At 39.2% G+C, this 19,572-nt stretch overlaps 1 protein-coding gene across 6 annotated transcripts in view; it reads right to left on the reverse strand.

Moving 5' to 3' along the window:
- GRID1 (glutamate ionotropic receptor delta type subunit 1) overlaps positions 1 to 19,572 on the reverse strand; it is a 545,782-nt gene that overhangs the window by 500,830 nt on the left and 25,380 nt on the right. For 2 of the 6 annotated variants that reach the window (XM_058841714.1, XM_058841713.1), the window contains exon 2: positions 19,286 to 19,424. The exons of the other annotated variants lie outside the window; for them this stretch is intronic. In XM_058841714.1, coding sequence (XP_058697697.1) covers positions 19,286 to 19,331 — 46 coding nt within the window. In that variant the 5' untranslated portion in view covers positions 19,332 to 19,424. The remainder of the gene's footprint in view (positions 1 to 19,285; positions 19,425 to 19,572) is intronic. 6 annotated transcript variants of the gene reach the window in all.

Genomic DNA, 19,572 nt, shown 5'->3' on the forward strand with positions numbered 1-19,572 from the left:
TAATTTAAAGGAAATTACATCCAGGGGAAGAAAAAATATTAATATTTCAAGCTTGTAGTTTAAATGCAACATTTAGAGGCAACACTAAACACAATGATGTTGGGAAGGAAAATTCTGAGTATTTATCCATAAATCTGCAACCTAATCTTGTTGGTGTAAGTACTCCCTCTGTAAAGGAATAAATAAGGTAGAGTTAATTTTTTAACAGTGACTTTATGAGGTTTATGTCCAAAATCCCTATCCAAACAACTTAGACAGAATTTACACCTTGAAGTCCAAATTAGGATTCTTCAAAATTGAATATTCTATATAATCAGATAGGCCACCATGTAGAGACATGCATATCTAAGGTACAGCAATTCAGAACCAAGTTTAGCTGTTAAACAACTGGAATCCAATAGTATTTCCCTCCAAGGTTCTGATTCATCTCTAGCAGTGACAGATACACAATCAGGACATTTCATAGCTGCCTTTCAAAACCTTATCAGAACCCCACAGTTCAATAGTTTTAAAATAAACAGTGCATCATCAACTAAGTATTGAAATAAGAATTCAACTACTACAGATCATCAGCCTCATTTCAGTGCAGGGTAAGTCATCAACATTTTGACTCAGCTCAAATTCAGCAGCACTTAATGCATAAGTGCCACATATCCTAAATTAGTTTCACATGGAGCTTCCTCATCCTGAATGACAGGCGAGACACTTGGGGCTCAGACAGGATGTTCCAGTGAGATGTCAGTGTTCTCAGGAGAAAGAACAAAGTGAGGTGAAGGAGTAGAGTACCTTGGCCTGTTCCTAACACAGAACATTTTGCGTTTTGCTTGACATTCCATAGGAGTCTTTCTAATACATACAGCAAGTTTGAAGTCCTAGGTTGAGTTAATAATTTTTTTAAAGTGATAAGATTTACTTCTTCTTTAACTCCTAGGTAATATTGTGTTCTAATATTTTTAGCAGGCCTGGCCTTGGCAGTAATGCAGTAGTGAGTAAACTTGAAGTCTTTGGGCAACTGTGCATTCTTTCCCCCTTTCTGAAATGGGAATGATTATACCTCTAGTTCTATGTTAATAGCTATAAAAAAGTGTCTGGCATTACAAATACAGACAACTATTTTTCCTCTAAATTATTTTTCTTCACTCCCATATTGCTTCATTGTCACTAGATTTACAATATAATTTTAATTATTTTTCTAGGCTAGCTTTACCTGTTTCATCATCATTGGTGATCATCCATTTACCTCAAATGAAATAATTTTCCAGTAGTGCTTCTATCTTTAAAGGTCTTTTTTTTCCTTTCCCTATTCCCCAGAAGAAGTCATTACCTAACTACACACACAGCCATATATTGTATGATCAGGTGAAGTTTAAAGGCAAAAAAATCCACTTTGCTCCAACATATTTTTTGAGGAATGTTTCTTCAAAGTTCAAAAACCAAACCCAAACAACAAAGAGAACACAGAACTAAAAGCTCTGTTCCAAACATCACTTGAAAGAATATTACCTTTAGTATGAAAGCCCCCACACTAAACAAATTTGGAACTCTTTTAGTGCATTTCTATTCATGCTATTACCAAGCTAACACATGATGAACATGATTGTAGTGGCACTGCATGGCCAGCAGGTAGATGAGAAATCTGAGACAGCACCTTGGCTCCTCTGCTTGCCCTGAGCCTGTTCCAACTAATTACTGACTCACTAAAATTCAAGGACTCCTAGGGAGAAAAACCAAAAGTTTAGCACCTCTTCCTCTAAGTAATATCTTTCTAAAGGACTCCTGAGGAAAGGTATCAAACTCCTGGCCAGCAGTGACCATCAGCACCTCAGGAAAGACTGGCTGAATAGAGTTTTCAAATTTCACAAACCACCACCAGAGTACAGCAAAATAACCAACCAACATTTCATCTCCTCTCTCAAGGCAGATGGTGAAACTGCTCCTAGCGTATATATGCCTTCCCTGCACCTGACCCTTGTATTCTAGCTCTGGATTTAGAATAATCCAAGGGACATCTTAGCTAATTATCTCTTTCTAGTGATGGATGAGAATCAGGTGTCTTGTAATAATGCTGCTATTATTAGCTTGATTGGCTGCCTTTGATACTCTCACAAAAGCATACAGGTTATCTCTAATCTGATTTATCTTGTCCAGAAAACAAATTGACTTCCTCAGAGTAGGAAGGCCTCAGAGTTGAGTCACCTACACACCTCATCAGGCAGCAATAGGGCCTGTCCTTCAAGTGAAAAATCAAGCTCCAGTAAAGCATCTCACTCTCTTGGTTCTTCCCACAGCTGGCAGGAAGGTTGAGGAGAAGTGGGTACAAGCTAAAAAGTTTTGTTGTCCAAAACTAAGCATAGTAAACATATTAAATTTACTTTTGAAATAAAATGTCATGTTGAAACTTTTTTTTTTTTTTAATGCAGTGCCAGTGAAATGGTCTAACCAGATTTATCTGTATCTTTTCCCTCTCCCCTCCCAAAAATACTTCATGATGTCTCATCACACAGATTCAGTTAAGTCACTCATACATTTTCAGGGTGAGAACAAAACAAAACAAAAAAAATTAAAAACAGGGCGAAAGATAAAGACTTTGAGGCAGTTTAACTTTTCAGAAGTTTCGTATTTTCACTTCAGATGGTGTTCCTGCCAATTGTCTTGGACTCGGTCCTTTTTTTTACTTTTTCCACTAGAGATTTCACACCGCCAGTTTGAAGCGGTTGGTCAGTGACAGGGGACCTGGGGAGGAAACACAGATGCCAGTGTTCCTTGTGCACTGACATGTATCAGCCCTACAGCTATACCTCATCCAAATTGCAAGGTTTGCGTTCAGACTACAGCCCAGGCCTTGCTGGAACAAAGATGCAGGTAAACAGGAGACAGGCACCCTTCAGGTAAAACTAAGGGAGTCCCAGAGCACCTCTAGAATAGAGAGGTGGCTGTGCTCCTCCAAGAAAAGGGACCTCGCTGTTGAGTTAATTTCAGCAACAGCCTGCTCAGCTTTTCCTACCATCTGTATTTTGAACGCAGACTTTCCCGTTGTTACCTACACTTTCATCACCTCGAGACTGAGGTTGTTACTAACACATCCCAGATGGCACTCCATCTGAGGATCATGGCATGACTGAAGCAGGGTTAAATACCTCGCTGTCATGTGCACAAGTGACAGCTCCAACTGAACTCATCTAGCAGCTGAAGTTGAAGGTGCTGATCAAGATCTGCACTGCCTTACATGGCAAAAGCCCATCCCTCCAAAGAAATTATTTTAGTCCATCTGCCATGTTCCTACAGCCATGGTGAGCCAAGACAAGCAAGCTGAATGCTACTTCCACAACCAGCACAGGTGTCTGCCTGTGTGGACCAGGCATCCTTCAGAACTGGCCTCTTGACCTAAGGAATTTCTGGGTGAAATGCAGAAAACAATATGCTAAACCTTCCGACAAACGAAGTTTGCATTTTCTAGAATAAAAGAAATGTAGAAAGGAGTTTAAGTGCTTGCCGGTTTAATTTTAAATCAAAAATAAATAAGAATGCCTTAAACTGTGTCCACTGCTAACATTCAATTTAGACGCACGCTGACACATTCTTCTGGAGGTTTTATCAACATATAAACTTCTCAGAAACCTAAATCTGTTATTTTATACAGAATTATTTCAAGAAAATCTTGCAGCAATGCATCTGGTTCATCTGCTCCCTTCCTGGTAAATACCAAACCCTTTTTAAAAATAGAGACATTTTGGATGGAAGGCTGAGAAGCTACAGTGCAACAGTGCCATCCCCCGTCTACAAAAGTCATTGTCTCTCTCGGAAAAGCTGAGGACAGAAAGGCTCCACCTGTGCCTGCTGTACCGACAGGGAAGGGAACCGGAGAGCAGCAACACAAGTGCCACATGCTTCGTGGGAACGCTGCTGGGGAATTCCTCCCTACAAGCTCGGTTCTGAAAGAAGATTCTTTCTAGCTAGTGCCATCGACTTTGTGTCAAAATAAATTGCAAAGCATTCCACAAATTATACATTAAAACTCAGTTTTCATATTATCCAGCATGCAGTCTGGGGGAGGGAATGCATTTTGCATCTTTCTGTAGTAAGCAGAAAGGAGGAAATTCCCACACACTTCTAGACATCCCTGAAGAAAATCTGTTCATCTATTCCACTGCTTTGCATGTCCACTTCTGTTTCTGCTGGAAGCAAGAAGCACTTCTTACTAAATGTCTACCCAAGCACTGCACCAACTGTAACACCCCACAGCTCAACATTCAGTTTTTAAAACCCACATTAATATTGCAATACAAAGAAGGGGTCCAAAGAAGTTTGGGAGTAAGTGAGCAGAGGTATGTCCAAAGGTATTTTTCCACAGAATTTTGGACACTGTTGTGTATCCAAACAGCATTTTTCATTTACAGGACTGCTGTAGGGGTTTGCATGGACTAAGAGCATGTGCAAGACACATTTACTCTGAACCCTTCTTCTTTTGTCTGTTCTAGATGCTAACTTTCATCCTGTCCATGAGGACAAGAAGAAGAAACTGAAATTAAACAACAAGCCGATCGCGTCAATCGTTACTCGGTTACCAATTCCCTACATTTAGCAGGAAAAATTCAAGCTAATCATTCTTTGCTAGTGTTAGGAACAACTTAAGTGCTGTCTTCAAGTGTCATCTTCTCTGAAGGCTTAAAAAAAAATTCCCAACAAACAAATAATTCCCAAAAATTCCACATACCACACGACTAATGTATTGCACCATTAGTGCCAATTTCTTAAACATCTCTCAGTTAAGTCCAAGTAAAGCCAGAGCCATTTGTTCAATCTCCTCCAATCTCTTCTTACAGAATGGAACTAAATCAGTCCTGCAAACCAAGAGCGGACCTCCCTTCTAAGCAGGGCCAAGTCTTTTTCTCTTACCTGCTATTGATCCTCTCCTGCAGGCTACAATAAGATCACTTCAAAAAAAAAGTTAAATCACAAATGTCAGAGGTTTCCCTGATTACCCTGTTTTGATCACAGGTCAAACTCGTCTTTAAAGCAGCTGCAAACTTATTTGTTGTGTTTTCTCATATAAACCTTATTGAGGTAACTTTGACTGAATAGATCCAGAGAATTAGAGCCTTTTAAATCATTGAAGTCCAAAGTATTGCCTCTTACAATTGGTCTCTTGGGAAACTGCTACTTCAACCTAACAGCAGATTTTACAGTTCTTATGCAGCTGTGATCCCCTTGCTTCACTAGGATAAATAAATTGTCAGCGACCTTCTACCTTGTTTTTTCTACACCCACATTGCACATCCTTCTGGGGACCAGTGATGGGACTTCACTGGGACCTGGTCATCCCTGCCAAGCCAGGTCACATTTGGCCTTTTCAGGACAGAAGAAAAGCCTACAAGGAAAAGCAGAAAAGAAGCCTTACCCTTTATTCACTGCTGTCCCTGCAATACTTTCAAGAACCCTCAAGCTTTCTTCTTGGTGGTTATGGGTCCTTGTATTAAAATGATCTTCTAGGTAATCACCCTGCATGACAGGTTCAGCTTACTATTAATGTTCCAGTTCCAACCTGCAGCTGGTATTAGCTCAAAGCTCATAAAGTGACTTCATGGGGGATATGATAAAACGACAGACACGTTGCCTGAAATATTCTATTTCTTATTTTCATAAGCCTGAAACATTTTATTAGAATCCTATCTATATTAGAGGCAGAGTCTGATAGTGTCTTGGTTTAGAAGACAGGTGGTCTGGTAGGGAGGGCAGGAGCCTCCCTTGGAATGAAAATGTAGACACCCCCCCTCTGTCTGAATTATTATAATTCTGAAATCAAGGGGCTCTCAGGCAGAGATCTGGGGATAGGAATAACAGTTCTTTACTTGTATGGATAACAAGGCAAACAAACAACAATAACTACAGCATTAACAAGAAAACAGAACCAGGGGCCCCGTGACAGCTTTCTCAGCTGAGACGGGAAGGGATGGAGGAGAGACTTTGTTTCACAAACCCCTCGGGCAGTCAGTCCCGGTGCTCCTGCAGGGCTCTGAGGAACACTCAGTTGGAACAGCAGGGATGAGCAGAGATCCTGGGCTGGTGGCTGAGGTGGATCAGCAGCTCCACGGTGGTGCCTGGCACTGCCACACGTCCCGGCAGGACAGGGGGTGCGAGGCCCAGCAAGGAAGAACAAGAGGAAAGAGCAGCAGCTCTGCCTGAGTGATGGCAAATTCCCTTCTCCAAGCAACAACAGCTCCGAGAGAGTGTCTCGCTCTCCAGCCCAAGAAACCAGCCAGCCCCCAGCTGCCCCTGCCCTCCCCTTTTCTGTTCCCCCTTCCCCTCAGCCCAACTCCCTGTGTTTCTCATGCATCCACCAAGTACCAGCAGCCAGATTTCCCTGCAACTAATGGGCAAAAAATTCCATAGGTGAGACACAGCAAAAGGAAGGACACCCAGCCCTCAACAGATAGCTAGCTAATGTCTGAGCTTCTACTAAGCAAGTCAGCTTCCACTTTGTTGTGAACTGGTTATATAATCAAAACTAACTTGCTACGGCCTTTTCACAAAATAAATCAGGGGAGGCAGGACACAACACAGAAAACAAAGGAAGTCAATAGATTGTCAATTAGCACATAGTAGTTAACTTCATCTTAGACATATCTGGACATCTGTATGTTTTCTGAAGACTGATGTGATCTCTTCCTCCTCAAATATTTTGCAATTACCTTGATTTAACAGTGTATGGCTAAAAACTGGTTTTCTGTTGTAAAAGCTCACAGCAGCAAGTGGCTTAGTGGAAAGTCACAGAGAGCAAGATAAGAGCAACCTACTCAAATAAAGAGAGATCAATGACCAGCATCACATAAGTAAAAAAAACCCAGCTACAAACAAAATTATATTGACCGAGAATTAGCTATGTGACCTATCCCAAAGAAACAAGTTCATCAGTTATAATTTAATGAGGAAATATTGCTATGGGAGTCACCAGGTGGTGCTGTTAAAAATGCACATTTTACTAGAGAAATTATCTTTGAAGTGATATTTTGCTATTAAGCTCTCTCTCTCTGTTTAGGTGTAATCTTGGAGCAGAATTATGCCAGGAAGAAACAGTCAGTATTTGACTATTTGACCAAATCTCCAAGAGACACTTCCTCATGCCATGTTCCTGAGATCCCCTGCTCCTACACTGAATTTATAGGAACTCTTGCTTAATTTATACTAAGAAAATACATAGATTTTGCCACTAACATAGGGAAAATTGACTTATGCAGTTCCGGCTCCAGGATAAAACTGAAGAACAAGCCTAAACCCAAAATAGATCCTGGACCTAAGAGACAGCAAATTATTTCTGAACAGAATTACCTGGTTAGTTCTGAGACTTTCCTCTTTGTGTTGTGTTCCCTTATAGAATATGTTAATATTCTATAAGGCAACACCTTATAGAATAAGTTACTAAATTATTCCCTTACAGAATAACCACCTACTTGGTGGTTATTAAACAGAGGAAAGACCATTACTTGAGATATGGGATAAAATTTTTACGCCTTACAATAGGTCTTTTTGAGTTCTGACCACAAGCAACCTAAGCACTGTCCTCACTGAAGAAAACTTAAAACTAAGGCCTACATGAAGATGCAACTTTTCTTAGTTTAGCATTGTGTATATGGTGTGCCTAAAACCATTATCCTAACAAAGGCATGGAAGGACTTTATTGCTGTCCAATTTACATACTTAGAAACAATTCTTTCCGAAACAGTTTATTTTCTTTCTACTCCCTAGTAATAGAACCCCATACAACTGGAGCGGTATAAAAGTGAAATTTGGAACCAGAATCATGAAAATTCTTCTTTGATGTCTTCTGTGGTAAAATTAATACACATGACACCACTAAAAAAAAGTATTCTAAAGAACTCCACCACTGTAGCAAACTGGAGAAATGTTTCAGAAGAGAAATTAAAATGTAGAATGTCTTCCAGCAGAGAAGGTAAAATGCAGAACATCTTCCAGCAGACTCCTTGCTATCTATTTATTGCTGCTATTTGAAAAGTGAAAAAAAAAGTATTTCCTAAGGATCCATTCATACAAATTTTATATGGGGAATTCATTTTCACACTCTCTTGATTTTGGGTAGGATACTGTTATTTTTGCGCTGGGTAGAACAAGGTCTACTTCAAGCCACTTCTCAAAGACTGTGATTTCCTTCAAAGCTAAAGCAATCTTGCTGGCAGAGAGCTTCACCTTCAAAAGATGGCAAGATAAAGCCAGCATGATGGAAGAGAAAAATACCCTGTGAGTATGGCATGTGTCTCTCTACGTTTCTCTCTATGTTTCATCTTTAAAATACTTGTATCATTCTAGTAGTGACAGACTCCTCTCTAGTAAATAGGAGTTCTTACTACAAAATCTATTAGAAGCATTAAAAAAAACTAAAAACTAATTTTTTTAATTAAAAAAAAAAACACTCCTATTCTCTGCTACCAGGAAGTTCACAGAATATTTAGAAGTGCATCACAGAATAAGTCAATTTAGATTCAATTACCAATCAGCAGCCCCCTCACAGCAGTCCCATTACTCTCATGTAAAGTGCCACAGGATCTTTCAAAGCTTGATATGAAAGGTCAAGGATTTAACTGCACATTTTCTAGACATAAAGGTGTAGTATAACAAAGGTAGAAAAAATATACAGTCCTCCCAAAGTTTTTTGTTGATCTTTAACATCACAATGTTTCAAGTTCAGTATCTGTCAGCCCCAACTGGAAATATTTACAGATCCTGAAAATCATCAAGTTTGCAAGAAGCCTCTTTTTGTATGATTAAAGATACTAGCACAGAGTTACAGCTGTGCTTACACTTTTCTCAGCCAGGACTCCAAGCATGTCCCTTCTGCTGTGGTCAGTGGCACTGTCATTCCCCATCTTGTGCCAACAACAGGAGTCTGCGACTATTTCAGATTTAGGAAACTCTAGATGAGCATAAAAGCTCTCTGGGTTGGAGGAAATATTTTAATATTAAATTTTTTTTTTATTTTAAATTTTATTACAACAAAGCAAAGGAACAAATATTAAAAAAAAAAAAAAAGGCAAGTAATTTATTTCCTAAAGTCTTACTCAGATTTTCTTTAAAATGCCATACAACTTCCTGTCTTTTTAAACATAGGTTCCCCACCTGCTCACTACCAGCATTTAATTAATGTACTTCACAGTTTGCTGCTTGAACTTCTCAGCAAGTTGGAGTTTCACTTTCAACCTCTCTGTAGGCTACCTTTCATGCCCACAACAGCTCCCTTCTTTCCAGTTAACCTCATTTAGGCCAATTTCAACATAGCTCCATGCTCAGACATTAGGTCAGCCTGCTAAGCACATACAAACAACAGGGGCCATTAAAACCACACCTGGATTAATGACTCCAGCAGTACCTGCATCAGAAAAGGGTAGGTCATCTTAATTTTTGTATTATGGCAAAGCAAAATTTCAGACCCCTATTTAAGTGATTTTTAAAAGAGCAAAAAGATCTATAGCCAACATACACATCACTGGGTCATAAAAATTAATTTCCAAGTGTCCAGTGAGAAGTTAGAGCAACAATTTTCATATAGGAAAGAGCTTGGGAACACATGCCCTTAAGAAATCTTCTCCAGCAGATCAATTTTAAGAAAAAAATGCTAGCGAGAATGTTCTGCAAGAACTGTTGTCCTATCTCCTACTTGACAATAAATAACTTCAGATGGTAGTAAAAGAGCCTAAGGGTCCAATATTGAAGATCCCAGATCCTCAAAAAAAAAAAAAAAAAAAAAGAGACATTTAAAAAGGAGGAAAGGACATTGCTCTCTTCTACCTCCTTGGCTGGAAACATCAAAGCTACAAACAGAACACAATAACCTAGCCCTCAGCTAGGGGCTGGCTATAACTGGGGAGCTCTAATTCTCTTTCAGTGGTTACATTCTTCAAGGAAACAAGAACAGCCCTTTATGGCAAAGTACTGAAACAGCACATTTTTCTCCTTTTACTGTTTACAATCCCAGTTCACTGCCAAATCACTTTCTCAGGAGTGCAAATAGCCTGACTGCTGACTGCACTGGCACACCTGGGATAATTAAATACTCGATATCATCCCACACTTTCAGACCATTCCGTGGTGCACAAAATAAAGTCAAAGTCACTAAATTTTACAAGAGATATGATGGGAAAATATTGATCAAATGGCAACTTTCTAGTGCATACCCAAACTTTAATAGTTACAAATGTAAGAAATCCTATCTTCATATCATGTTAAACAGATGTTCTTAAGTCCAGATACATTTAATTGCTAATGAAAATCCACACAGATAGGGGAAAAAAAAGAATCCAAGCACCAGCCAAACCACAAAAGCTACCATCCCTCTCTGTCCTAAGGGAAAACATATCCCGCAAGCTCTGTAACCTAGAATGCTGATTTTAATACTACTCTAGAGGATAACAAATAGCATAAAGCACTTAAATACTCTTTGAAGCCTTCATTTGTACCACTTACCATAAAGTGTAGTACAGAGTGTTGTATCAATACTGTTTGCCTTCCATTTTAAACAAAATGAATCCCCAAGCGTCTCTTAAAAGGCTCTCAGTGCATGTATCAACCACGCTCACATGCACATCAGTTTCAAAGCTGTCATTCCATGTGCCAATTTCCAGTATTGATCTAACACTTCATGCAGCCTACTCTGGCATTTACCTCAATTTTTAGTCATTGCAATAACTCCTGGATGCTGAGTGAAAAATAACCCTGCTATGTTTTTAGAACACACAACCTAAGATCCAGTATTTAAATTCACATGGCAATAAGATCAAAGGTCCTGGTAAGTTTTCTTCATTTTGGTAAAGCCACTTTCAGATGCTGATGTTCCTGAGCACAACTGAAGGTGGCAACTGCAGCTGTTATTTTTCTCTCAAACCATACTAAGAACAAAGAAAGTCATTCCATGTTCCCCACCTTCTCTGTAGTTCTCCAAAACACATTAGTATGCAGTTTAAGTATTGATCCTGCAAGGTTTGTGAAATTCATGTTACTTCAGGCAATAGAGAGGAGGGAGGAAAAAGCAATGCAGAAAACAAGGCAGTGATCACTGTTTCCTTCTCACTCCCTTCAAACCAAACCCTCAGAATTAAGAATCCCTAAGAAACCAAACTCATTAAGTGTTCCATTGCCACCAAAAATCCCCACAAAAATCTTCTTACCAACTGGGAATAACTGTACATAATACACTTCTCAAAGAAGCCTGTAGTCAGGTAATGGCAATCTATACTCCCAGAGGTGGTTTTCTACTCCACAAGAAAAAAAAAAATAGTCAAAATGGCACATTGATGCTGGCACATATACAATACCTTAATTTCCATGCAACTTATTTTATATCTCAATAGCAATACAAACACATTGGAAAAACTTCACCCCTGCTGAAAACACTGTTAAGCACTTCTTGTATATGTGTGGTATTTATCCTGCCAGTAAAGAAACTGCCTTTGCTAAGGAGTTTTAGATCTATGTACAAGTCATGATAATCAAGTTACCAGAATTGAAAACTCTTTTCTAGCAGTAAATGCAAAATGACAATTGAGTTTCCAAGCAACGATTCTGCTACTGAGATTCACAGATGCTGAGCAGGAAGGCTGAGAAATTGCAAGATTCAGCATATGGTAATAGAAAGCCCTCCTTAAGCAACCATAAACTGTACTTGCTTCTACAAAGATAAAGCAGAGCTGGGGCTTTATTTTAAACACCATCCAATAATTTGTTTGTTTGGAGTTGGTTTGGTTTTATCTTGCAAAGGTGTGCTTTAGTGCACTGCAGTGCTAGACTGACATGCTCCCAAATCAGTGTCCTTTCCTGTTGGTGGGACAGTCTTCTTCTGTAAGTAACAAGTAACACCAACTCCCTGCCATGGCCTGCCTTGCCAAAGGATCACAGTTAAAAGGGACAGGGGACTCCAGTACCCAAACCAGTCTTTTCTAGTGTACTTAAGGAATGCATGATGCCTCTGACATGCAGCTCTCTGAGGTCTTTTAAAGTCTTCCTTTCCCACTAGATCTGACAACAATGCATGACCTGACTCCCCAGCTCAGTCCCATCTCCTCAGCTACTCCATCCAACTGCTCCTGTGAGGCTGCAGGCTGTCTCCTGCAGAAGCAGCTGTTCTCCATAGGCTCAAAATTATCCACAGCTCCTGTGTGAAACATCCCACCTGTTGCAATCCTCCTGTATGGCCAGTGTTCCACCCAGGCACTGTGCACAACTGCTCCTCCTTAGGCAGCTTACCATCCTCTCATGACATACTCTTTCTACAGAATAGGTACTACAAAAATAGGAAAAAAAAACCCCAAACAACCAAATGAAACAGTCACAAAGGCTTCATTCACTTATTACAAATGAGAGCTATTAAGAGATACCTTTATCTCTTAAAAACAGCCAAAACCAAATACCCAAACTAAAACCCAAAAGCAAACATGCAAAACACAAAAACTCATTCTCCCCTCTCATTTTACACTTTCTCTACACTTTTTAAATGAAACCAGAACTGGAAGTTGTAACAGAACAGAAAGGCAATGCAAAAGACCTTAAGTCAGATTTACCAACAGGAACTGTGCAGGCACACATATACAGCCCTTACCTCTGGGGATTACATCTTCACACGTCAGTTTTGCCCCACACAAGTTCTTCCTCAAAAATCAATAAGACAACACAATACAGAGACTAAGACAATAAGCCTACAAAATATTCACTGTAAGTAAGGTGGCACAAGGGTTAATTTTTGCTTAGTTTTCTTCCCCACACTCCTACCTTTTCCTATTTTAGAGAGAAAAAGCACCTTGACAGGATAAAATAATTGCAACCCTTCAAGGATCAGGTTTTCTCTCTGTTTAGGAATAAAAGAAGCAGTGTTAGTTTAAGGCCAGACTAAAAGGCAGAGAGAAAGAAAATACATAACATAACTCTGCTCATAGCAAACAGAATTTGAATTCTACACCTTTGAAACATGACAACGTAACTATAAATCCCACTAGGAGAAGGCCATTTGCTGACAGAGATTGTAGATAGCAGGTGTTAAATTACTTACTGTCCATTGCCATGAATACAAATGTATTAAGAATTACATTCTGAAAAATAATAAACCAATAAAAGAACAGAGTTCAAACTGACTCCCTGGGAAATTATTTAAACTAGCCAAGATAACACTTCACAGATCAGAGCTGTTTCCAGACTGGCTGGGGGAATGTTTGCCCAGGATGTCTTTCACATCACATTAACCTACAGCTAATATGAGATTTATTTTTTACAAACACCATATTTAGCTAAGCAAGTTAAAAAAAAAAAGAAAACCCAAACTACAAACACACAGAGGATCCCCTGCAAATAAGCAGGTAATAACTGTTAATTATTCATGGTGTGCAGTTACAGAGGAAACGGAATCCCAAATCTGCTCTTATGCACATACACTAAAATACTAAAAAACCAATCCTCTTCTACACATAGGGGTATAGACAGCATATCAAATTTGCTTGTCACCATATGAGAACTATGTTTTTCCCAAATGGTTACCACTGTGATAATCCAACTTCAGGTTCCCACTCACTCCGATAATACAGCCCACAGCACCGCCCTAATCAAAACAACACATTCAAGTGCCTAAAGCAGATAATTGTATGGATAAGCTTCCATTGCCTCTTGTGGATAAAAAAGTGCTGCAGCTGGGTGGGTATCAATTGTAATGCACAGGTGTAACCTCTCACAGAGCAAGCTACACGTAAAGAGTGACACCAACAGAACATCCATCAAGGGCGGGCTTGTTTTATTTTTGAAAGGAGAAGGAGGGGAAGAGAAGGCACTTAGGGAAAGCTTTCGATGTTATAAACACATACAGGTTATAGCTGCAATGTCCCTCAGTAAGAGATCACCAACAAGAACCTCTTCCCTGTGAAGGTGGCAGCACCTGATATCTCCCTGGTTATGCTGCACAGTGCCTGACATCATTGTTTCAGCACATCTTAACTTTTTGCCCGCAGAGGTATAGAAATCTTTACAGAAACTGGTCACATATTTCTGCAATATCATTTTTTAATCTTGCACCCAATAAATATTTGTTTTTGTTAGTGCTGCTAGCCGAGTGGCATTTGATAAACAATGAATACTGCAGCAGAGTTTTCTCATCAATCAAGCTATGTAAAAGGCAAATCCAGCAATTTAATCTCCTGTTGCTGCAAGCTGTCTAAACACAGTGGTTTTTAACAAGACAGTTTTGTTCCAAGAGTACACACTCCATCCAAGTCTTGTCATTCATTTGAAAAATTACATGCATGATTCCCAACCCCTGGGAAACACAAAGCTATCTTACAACTATCCTTTAGAACTGAACTTCTTCTAAACAGTATTGAAATGATCCCTAACATAATAGTTGTCAAAGCAGAAAAATAAAATTTAAAATCCATCAAATGATTTCTTAAATGGTTTCTGATTTCTTAAACATTTTCTTTGTTGGGTGGTTTTGTTTTGAGAAATGTCCAGACTCTAATTTTGAATTTAAGCAGAGGTCAAACAACTCAAAACTAATTCCTAAGTCACACCTATTACAAAGGCATGATGTTTTCAAAACAAAACAAGAAACATGTGTTTTCTTCCTCTGCTTTTCTAAAGCAGAAGGGAACTCCATGTACTGGACTCACTTACAGATTATTTTTAATCACAGAGGGTCAAGAGTCTGTTTTTAAGTGACCAGAGCATTTGCTACTAACACTGGACTGTGCTATTCAAACCATGTGCAAACTGTTGTGATGTGTCCCAGATCTGCCCTGCAGGACAGAAATGCACATGGGTCTAGAAAATCATCCCAAAGCAGACAGGAAAGAAGGCCATTAGAGAAATCTGAGGCAGCCTTCCAAGGAGCAAAGGAGACAAAGACCCAGCCTATCTCGACCTAAAATAGTCTCAGTTTATTGCAAGGATTGTATTCCACAGCTGCTGAAATTCAGCAGCCCCTTCAGTCCTAAAAGATGCTTCTCTCCCCAGGTTATATCACAAACTCACTAGGTCTTCAGATGAAGAATCTTCATAAACTAACCAATTTTTTCAATTTGTCTTAAGCTCAAGTTAATGTTCACTGTGATGTCATCAACCTCTGATAAAGAGAGCTGGTGATGACCAAAAGAGCACCAAGCAGGTGCTCAGAATTGACAGGTTCTGCTGGATTCAAACTGAGGATCTACCGTGGAAGTAAAAGTCTCTCTACTGTTTTATTAATCCTTCAAGCATCCCCATGTGCCTATTCCTTCATCTCCTGCACCTGCAGTAAAGAAAAGTTAGGAAAGGACAACAAAATACATCATTCATGCATTATGTAGAAATCCCTTTTATTTTGATTTGTAAAAGTTGAAATCTCTCCTGATGTGAAAATGGGAACCCAAGACCTTCTGCATTTTTCATCATGGAAATAACTGTAACAAATTAACTTTTTAATCCATTTCTCTTTTCAAACAAATTTTAAAATGTCAAGTATTTCACACTAAATGTACTGCTATGCAGAACATTTCTATCCAAGAATGACAGAGTGTCTTTCAGAATGATTCAAAATAAACAATCCATTAATGAGAATGGCATCATTTCCTAAGGTGTTAACTAACTGGAGAGTGAGTGCAAAAGCTGAATTTCCACTTAGCAAAAGAGGAAAGATTAATTTCAAGCATCAAATTTATTTGCCCCTTTCTGGAGAGGCAGGAAGAAATTTAGGTGGAAGAAAAGTCCCATGCATACACAAGAAATTTTTTCAAACACTTCTTTTCATAACAGAAGAAGATCAAGTGGCTATTTTGACTTAATTTTTACAGTTTTTCAGGGTATGGATGCAGAAGTAGTTTAAGAATGCATTGAGAGGGGAAGGAAAAGAAGCCCATAACAAATTGAGAAAAGCCCTATTGACCTTCATGCCCATTTCATTTGCAAATCAAAAAGGGAAGAATGAAGGTGAAAAAGAAGGTCTAGAAGCAACCAAGTGAAGTAGGATTGTTCTGTGCTACCTGGGACAACATTGCTTGTCTATCATCTGGGAATATTGCCCACGGTGACAGGCCAATCACAGGTAATCTCCCATTTAGGGTCCACATAAATACTGAGTTCTCCCAGCTGCCTTTTATTTCTTGCACTGAAACATCCCAGAAAAAGAGACATCCTAGGTGAAAGAAGACATAGGAATTAGTGTCCTAGGAGATAAGACTTCAAAATCTGGTACCATCCCAGGACCCACATTCATATTCTCAATGGGACAGAACTCACCACCATTACTCAGTGCTGCAGTAATCTCTTCTCTGAGAAAGCCCCGATGCAGGAATGATCACCAACCTGAGAATTTTGAATTCTGCTTGTAATCCAGGTCTCTTTTCCTTGAGAAAATGGTTAGAATGTTACTCAGGTAACATTCTAACCAGCTCACAATGTGACAATGCATCTTGAAAGTGATTCTAATCTGGTCAGGCATCTGAAATAGTGATTATTTTGTATCCTTAAATTTGCTAGTACAGTCATACACACTGCCAAGAGCTAGACAGGGTTTGTCTGTGTAACTAGGGAGAATGTTCCATCTCACTGTCTCAAAGCAGTATTTGCAAGGTGTGTTTTCCTCTTCCCCTTGATTCAAAATAAAGGTTGCAATCATAAGCCTCTATGAACCTTATTTCACAGTGAATGCAAAAAACTAGGTTAAGGCATGATTAAGCTTGTACAGATAGGCTCACAAATACCCCATGAAAAAGAGCTGAATATGAAAAAAGTCCATTCTTTTTCATTGTTTAGTCTGATGATCCACTCTCTACATAAAAGCATAATTCTTTTAAACAAGCAAACAAAAAGTTATTTAATAGAACACAATTATGAACCTGAGGACTATTCTAAAGAACATTCAAAAGGGCAGAATTGGACAATGCATTTGCCCTTTAGCACCTTGTAATCCATGCAGCACAAAGCTCATTTCACATTAGTATAACAGTGCTTTTTTAATATAGGAGACATAAAGAACAGAATGAAAGAGACCTCAATATTCCTGACATGAACTGGCCAGCTATTACCTCAAAAATACTTTTACCAATGTAAACAAGCTTTTTAAGAATTTAAATGATAAAGCATATAAATATATAAGCAATACATATAAAACATATAATAAAGCAGCACACAGCTTCTACATGTACTGAGTCCCATACAAGGATGAGATTTTCCCCAAAACATTAAAGAAATTTTCAACCATGGGTAGCAGTGCCAACTGTCCCATACTTACATACTGAGTACGATTAACAAGAGTTTGTTAATTGAAAGCCACATGAAGTTAATGCTGGCCTTTCTTTACAAAGTAAAATGTTTCTCTAAGGTCCAGACCTCTGCCCCAGACAGAGTCTGGCACAGCTTTAAGGCAAATTCTAAATAAGCCTCCATAATTTCAGGCTTAGCAAACTATTTCTTTTCTCAAGGGAACGGGTCACAAGTCCCTTTCACCTCTAACAGCAGCAACAAACGAAAAGTGCATTACCTACCAATACCTGCAGCCAGCCCTATTCACACTGCTCTATTTTCCAGACAAAGAGGTTTTTTAAACCACGTTAATTAACAGCAGCAGAAAGCCGCTCACTGTAAAGACAATATGAGATGTTCCAAAGGAACACTGAAGTCTTCGGGTGTATGCAGTGATGGGCTCAATTACAGCAATGCTGCTCTGAAGGGTGCAGCTCATCCTGGCGTCAGAAGTCTCATGCAATGGCTTGAGGATACAGCCCGTGCTAATGGCACAACTGCCCTGCATTTTGTTAAAATGGAGGACACAGTTTTAATGCTCTACTCTCCCTTAGCTTTTTTCATACAAACAGCAGGTCAGAAAATAAATTCAGGGACAGGCTGTAGAAATGCAACAAGTGGAATTGGAATACAACATGGGGATGCAGTTTGTTATCTTACCTATGAGCATCTTAGCAACAACTCACATTCCTTAAGTGATAGCTGTGAATGCGATTAAAACTCTTCCCTTTCCCTCATGAGAAATATCTCTGCCTTTTTTCAATTTCACAGAGAAATTTTTAAGCTCTGGATATGCATCATTTAATTTATCCTTCCTTGGCCAAGAAATAATGCTCTTCATGATAAATAGCTTCATAATGTAAAATCTAGTAGACATGGTACAATTCTTTAATGGAGTTACTCACTGCAGGTCCCCTAGGGAGTGGCAGTCCTAGCAGGTGACAGCTGTGATCTCTATTCCCTGGCACTGGGCAGGATATTAATCCTGTAGCAGTAAGTATTCAAGAGCACTTTACCAGCTACATAGATTTTTGAGCTCCCAGTGCACTCGGAAGGGATTCACACCTACTCTTATCTTTTTTTCCTCAGAGCTGCAAATGGCACCAAAACACAAACAGGAACAGGATTAAGCAGCAGCTGAGCACAGATTTTGTATTTGAGAGAAATGAGGAGTCCTACTAGGCAAATATAAAACTACAAACTGAGTTGCACAGGAGTGAATTTGCAAGTGACACAATTAACTCTCTTGAGAGCACAACACAAGTGCCTGGACAGGCCAAACCACGGCATACTGGTAAACAGAAAAAATACCTAATATCATAGCTAGCACTGCCAGTGCCTCAGACCTGACCATCAATATTATATATTCTCTAGGACTGGAGAAATTATGAACAAAAACCGAGAGACAAAGGATAGGCCAACCTCATTAGAAAGCAAAGTAACTTGCATTCAAATGCTCCAGTTTTAACACCTGTGACCTGCTGAGCAAAGGAGATAGCTGGGAGAGTTAAATACAAGCCCTTCATACAGTATAATCTAGAATTTTTGTCTATCCTTGTCAAATTCTCTGCAGTTATATCCTTCAGGTAAAAATATCCAAGCTAATATAAGGTAAAAATGAAAAATAGTGTTAGTTCTTGTGTTGCTTAAGCACTTAGGAAGTGTAAATAAATGTGAAAATTTGGGAGATGACTTGCTCAAAGTTCTGTATAAGTCAGAACTATTAAGTAGTTTCATTATCAGTACAGAGACTTTTGTTTCCGCCTTTGCTGCAATCTCTCATCTTGAATCTTCACTACCCAGCCCTCATCTCCCTGTCACAATCTGCAGCAGCCAAGTGATAAGGTTCTTTGTTTACCTTCAAGAACACCAGTTGTTCATCTCTCAGTGCTCAGGTTTTATCACTGGTTCAGTGGCAGTGAAATTGAGTTCTGGGAGGAGGGAGCCTGCATTATGTGAGAACAATTAGATGCAAGGACAGCAGTATTTTTGTGATTGAGAAGTCAGCTGTGAAGCCAGCACTTACTATCCATTGGAATCAGCTGTGAGCATAAAGGAGAACCTGATGACATGATGATGAACAGTCTGATTGCACACTTCCTTTGCACAGAGAGCTGTGAATATGTTCAGTGTTCCTCAGATTCTGCCTGTATCCCACACGTGCTCTGCAGAGTAGAAACAGTAAAACACACATTACTTGTCAAACCACATTGCTCTCTGCAGGAATGCAAGCAGTTCAAGACTTCTCATAGGCTCTCAGTAGGTATGTTGGTTTGTTTGTTTAAATATGTTTGAAACCAGAAATTTTCACCT

The sequence above is a fragment of the Poecile atricapillus genome, chromosome 6 (genome assembly GCF_030490865.1).
Source record: "Poecile atricapillus isolate bPoeAtr1 chromosome 6, bPoeAtr1.hap1, whole genome shotgun sequence".
Taxonomy (NCBI): Eukaryota; Metazoa; Chordata; class Aves; order Passeriformes; family Paridae; genus Poecile; species Poecile atricapillus.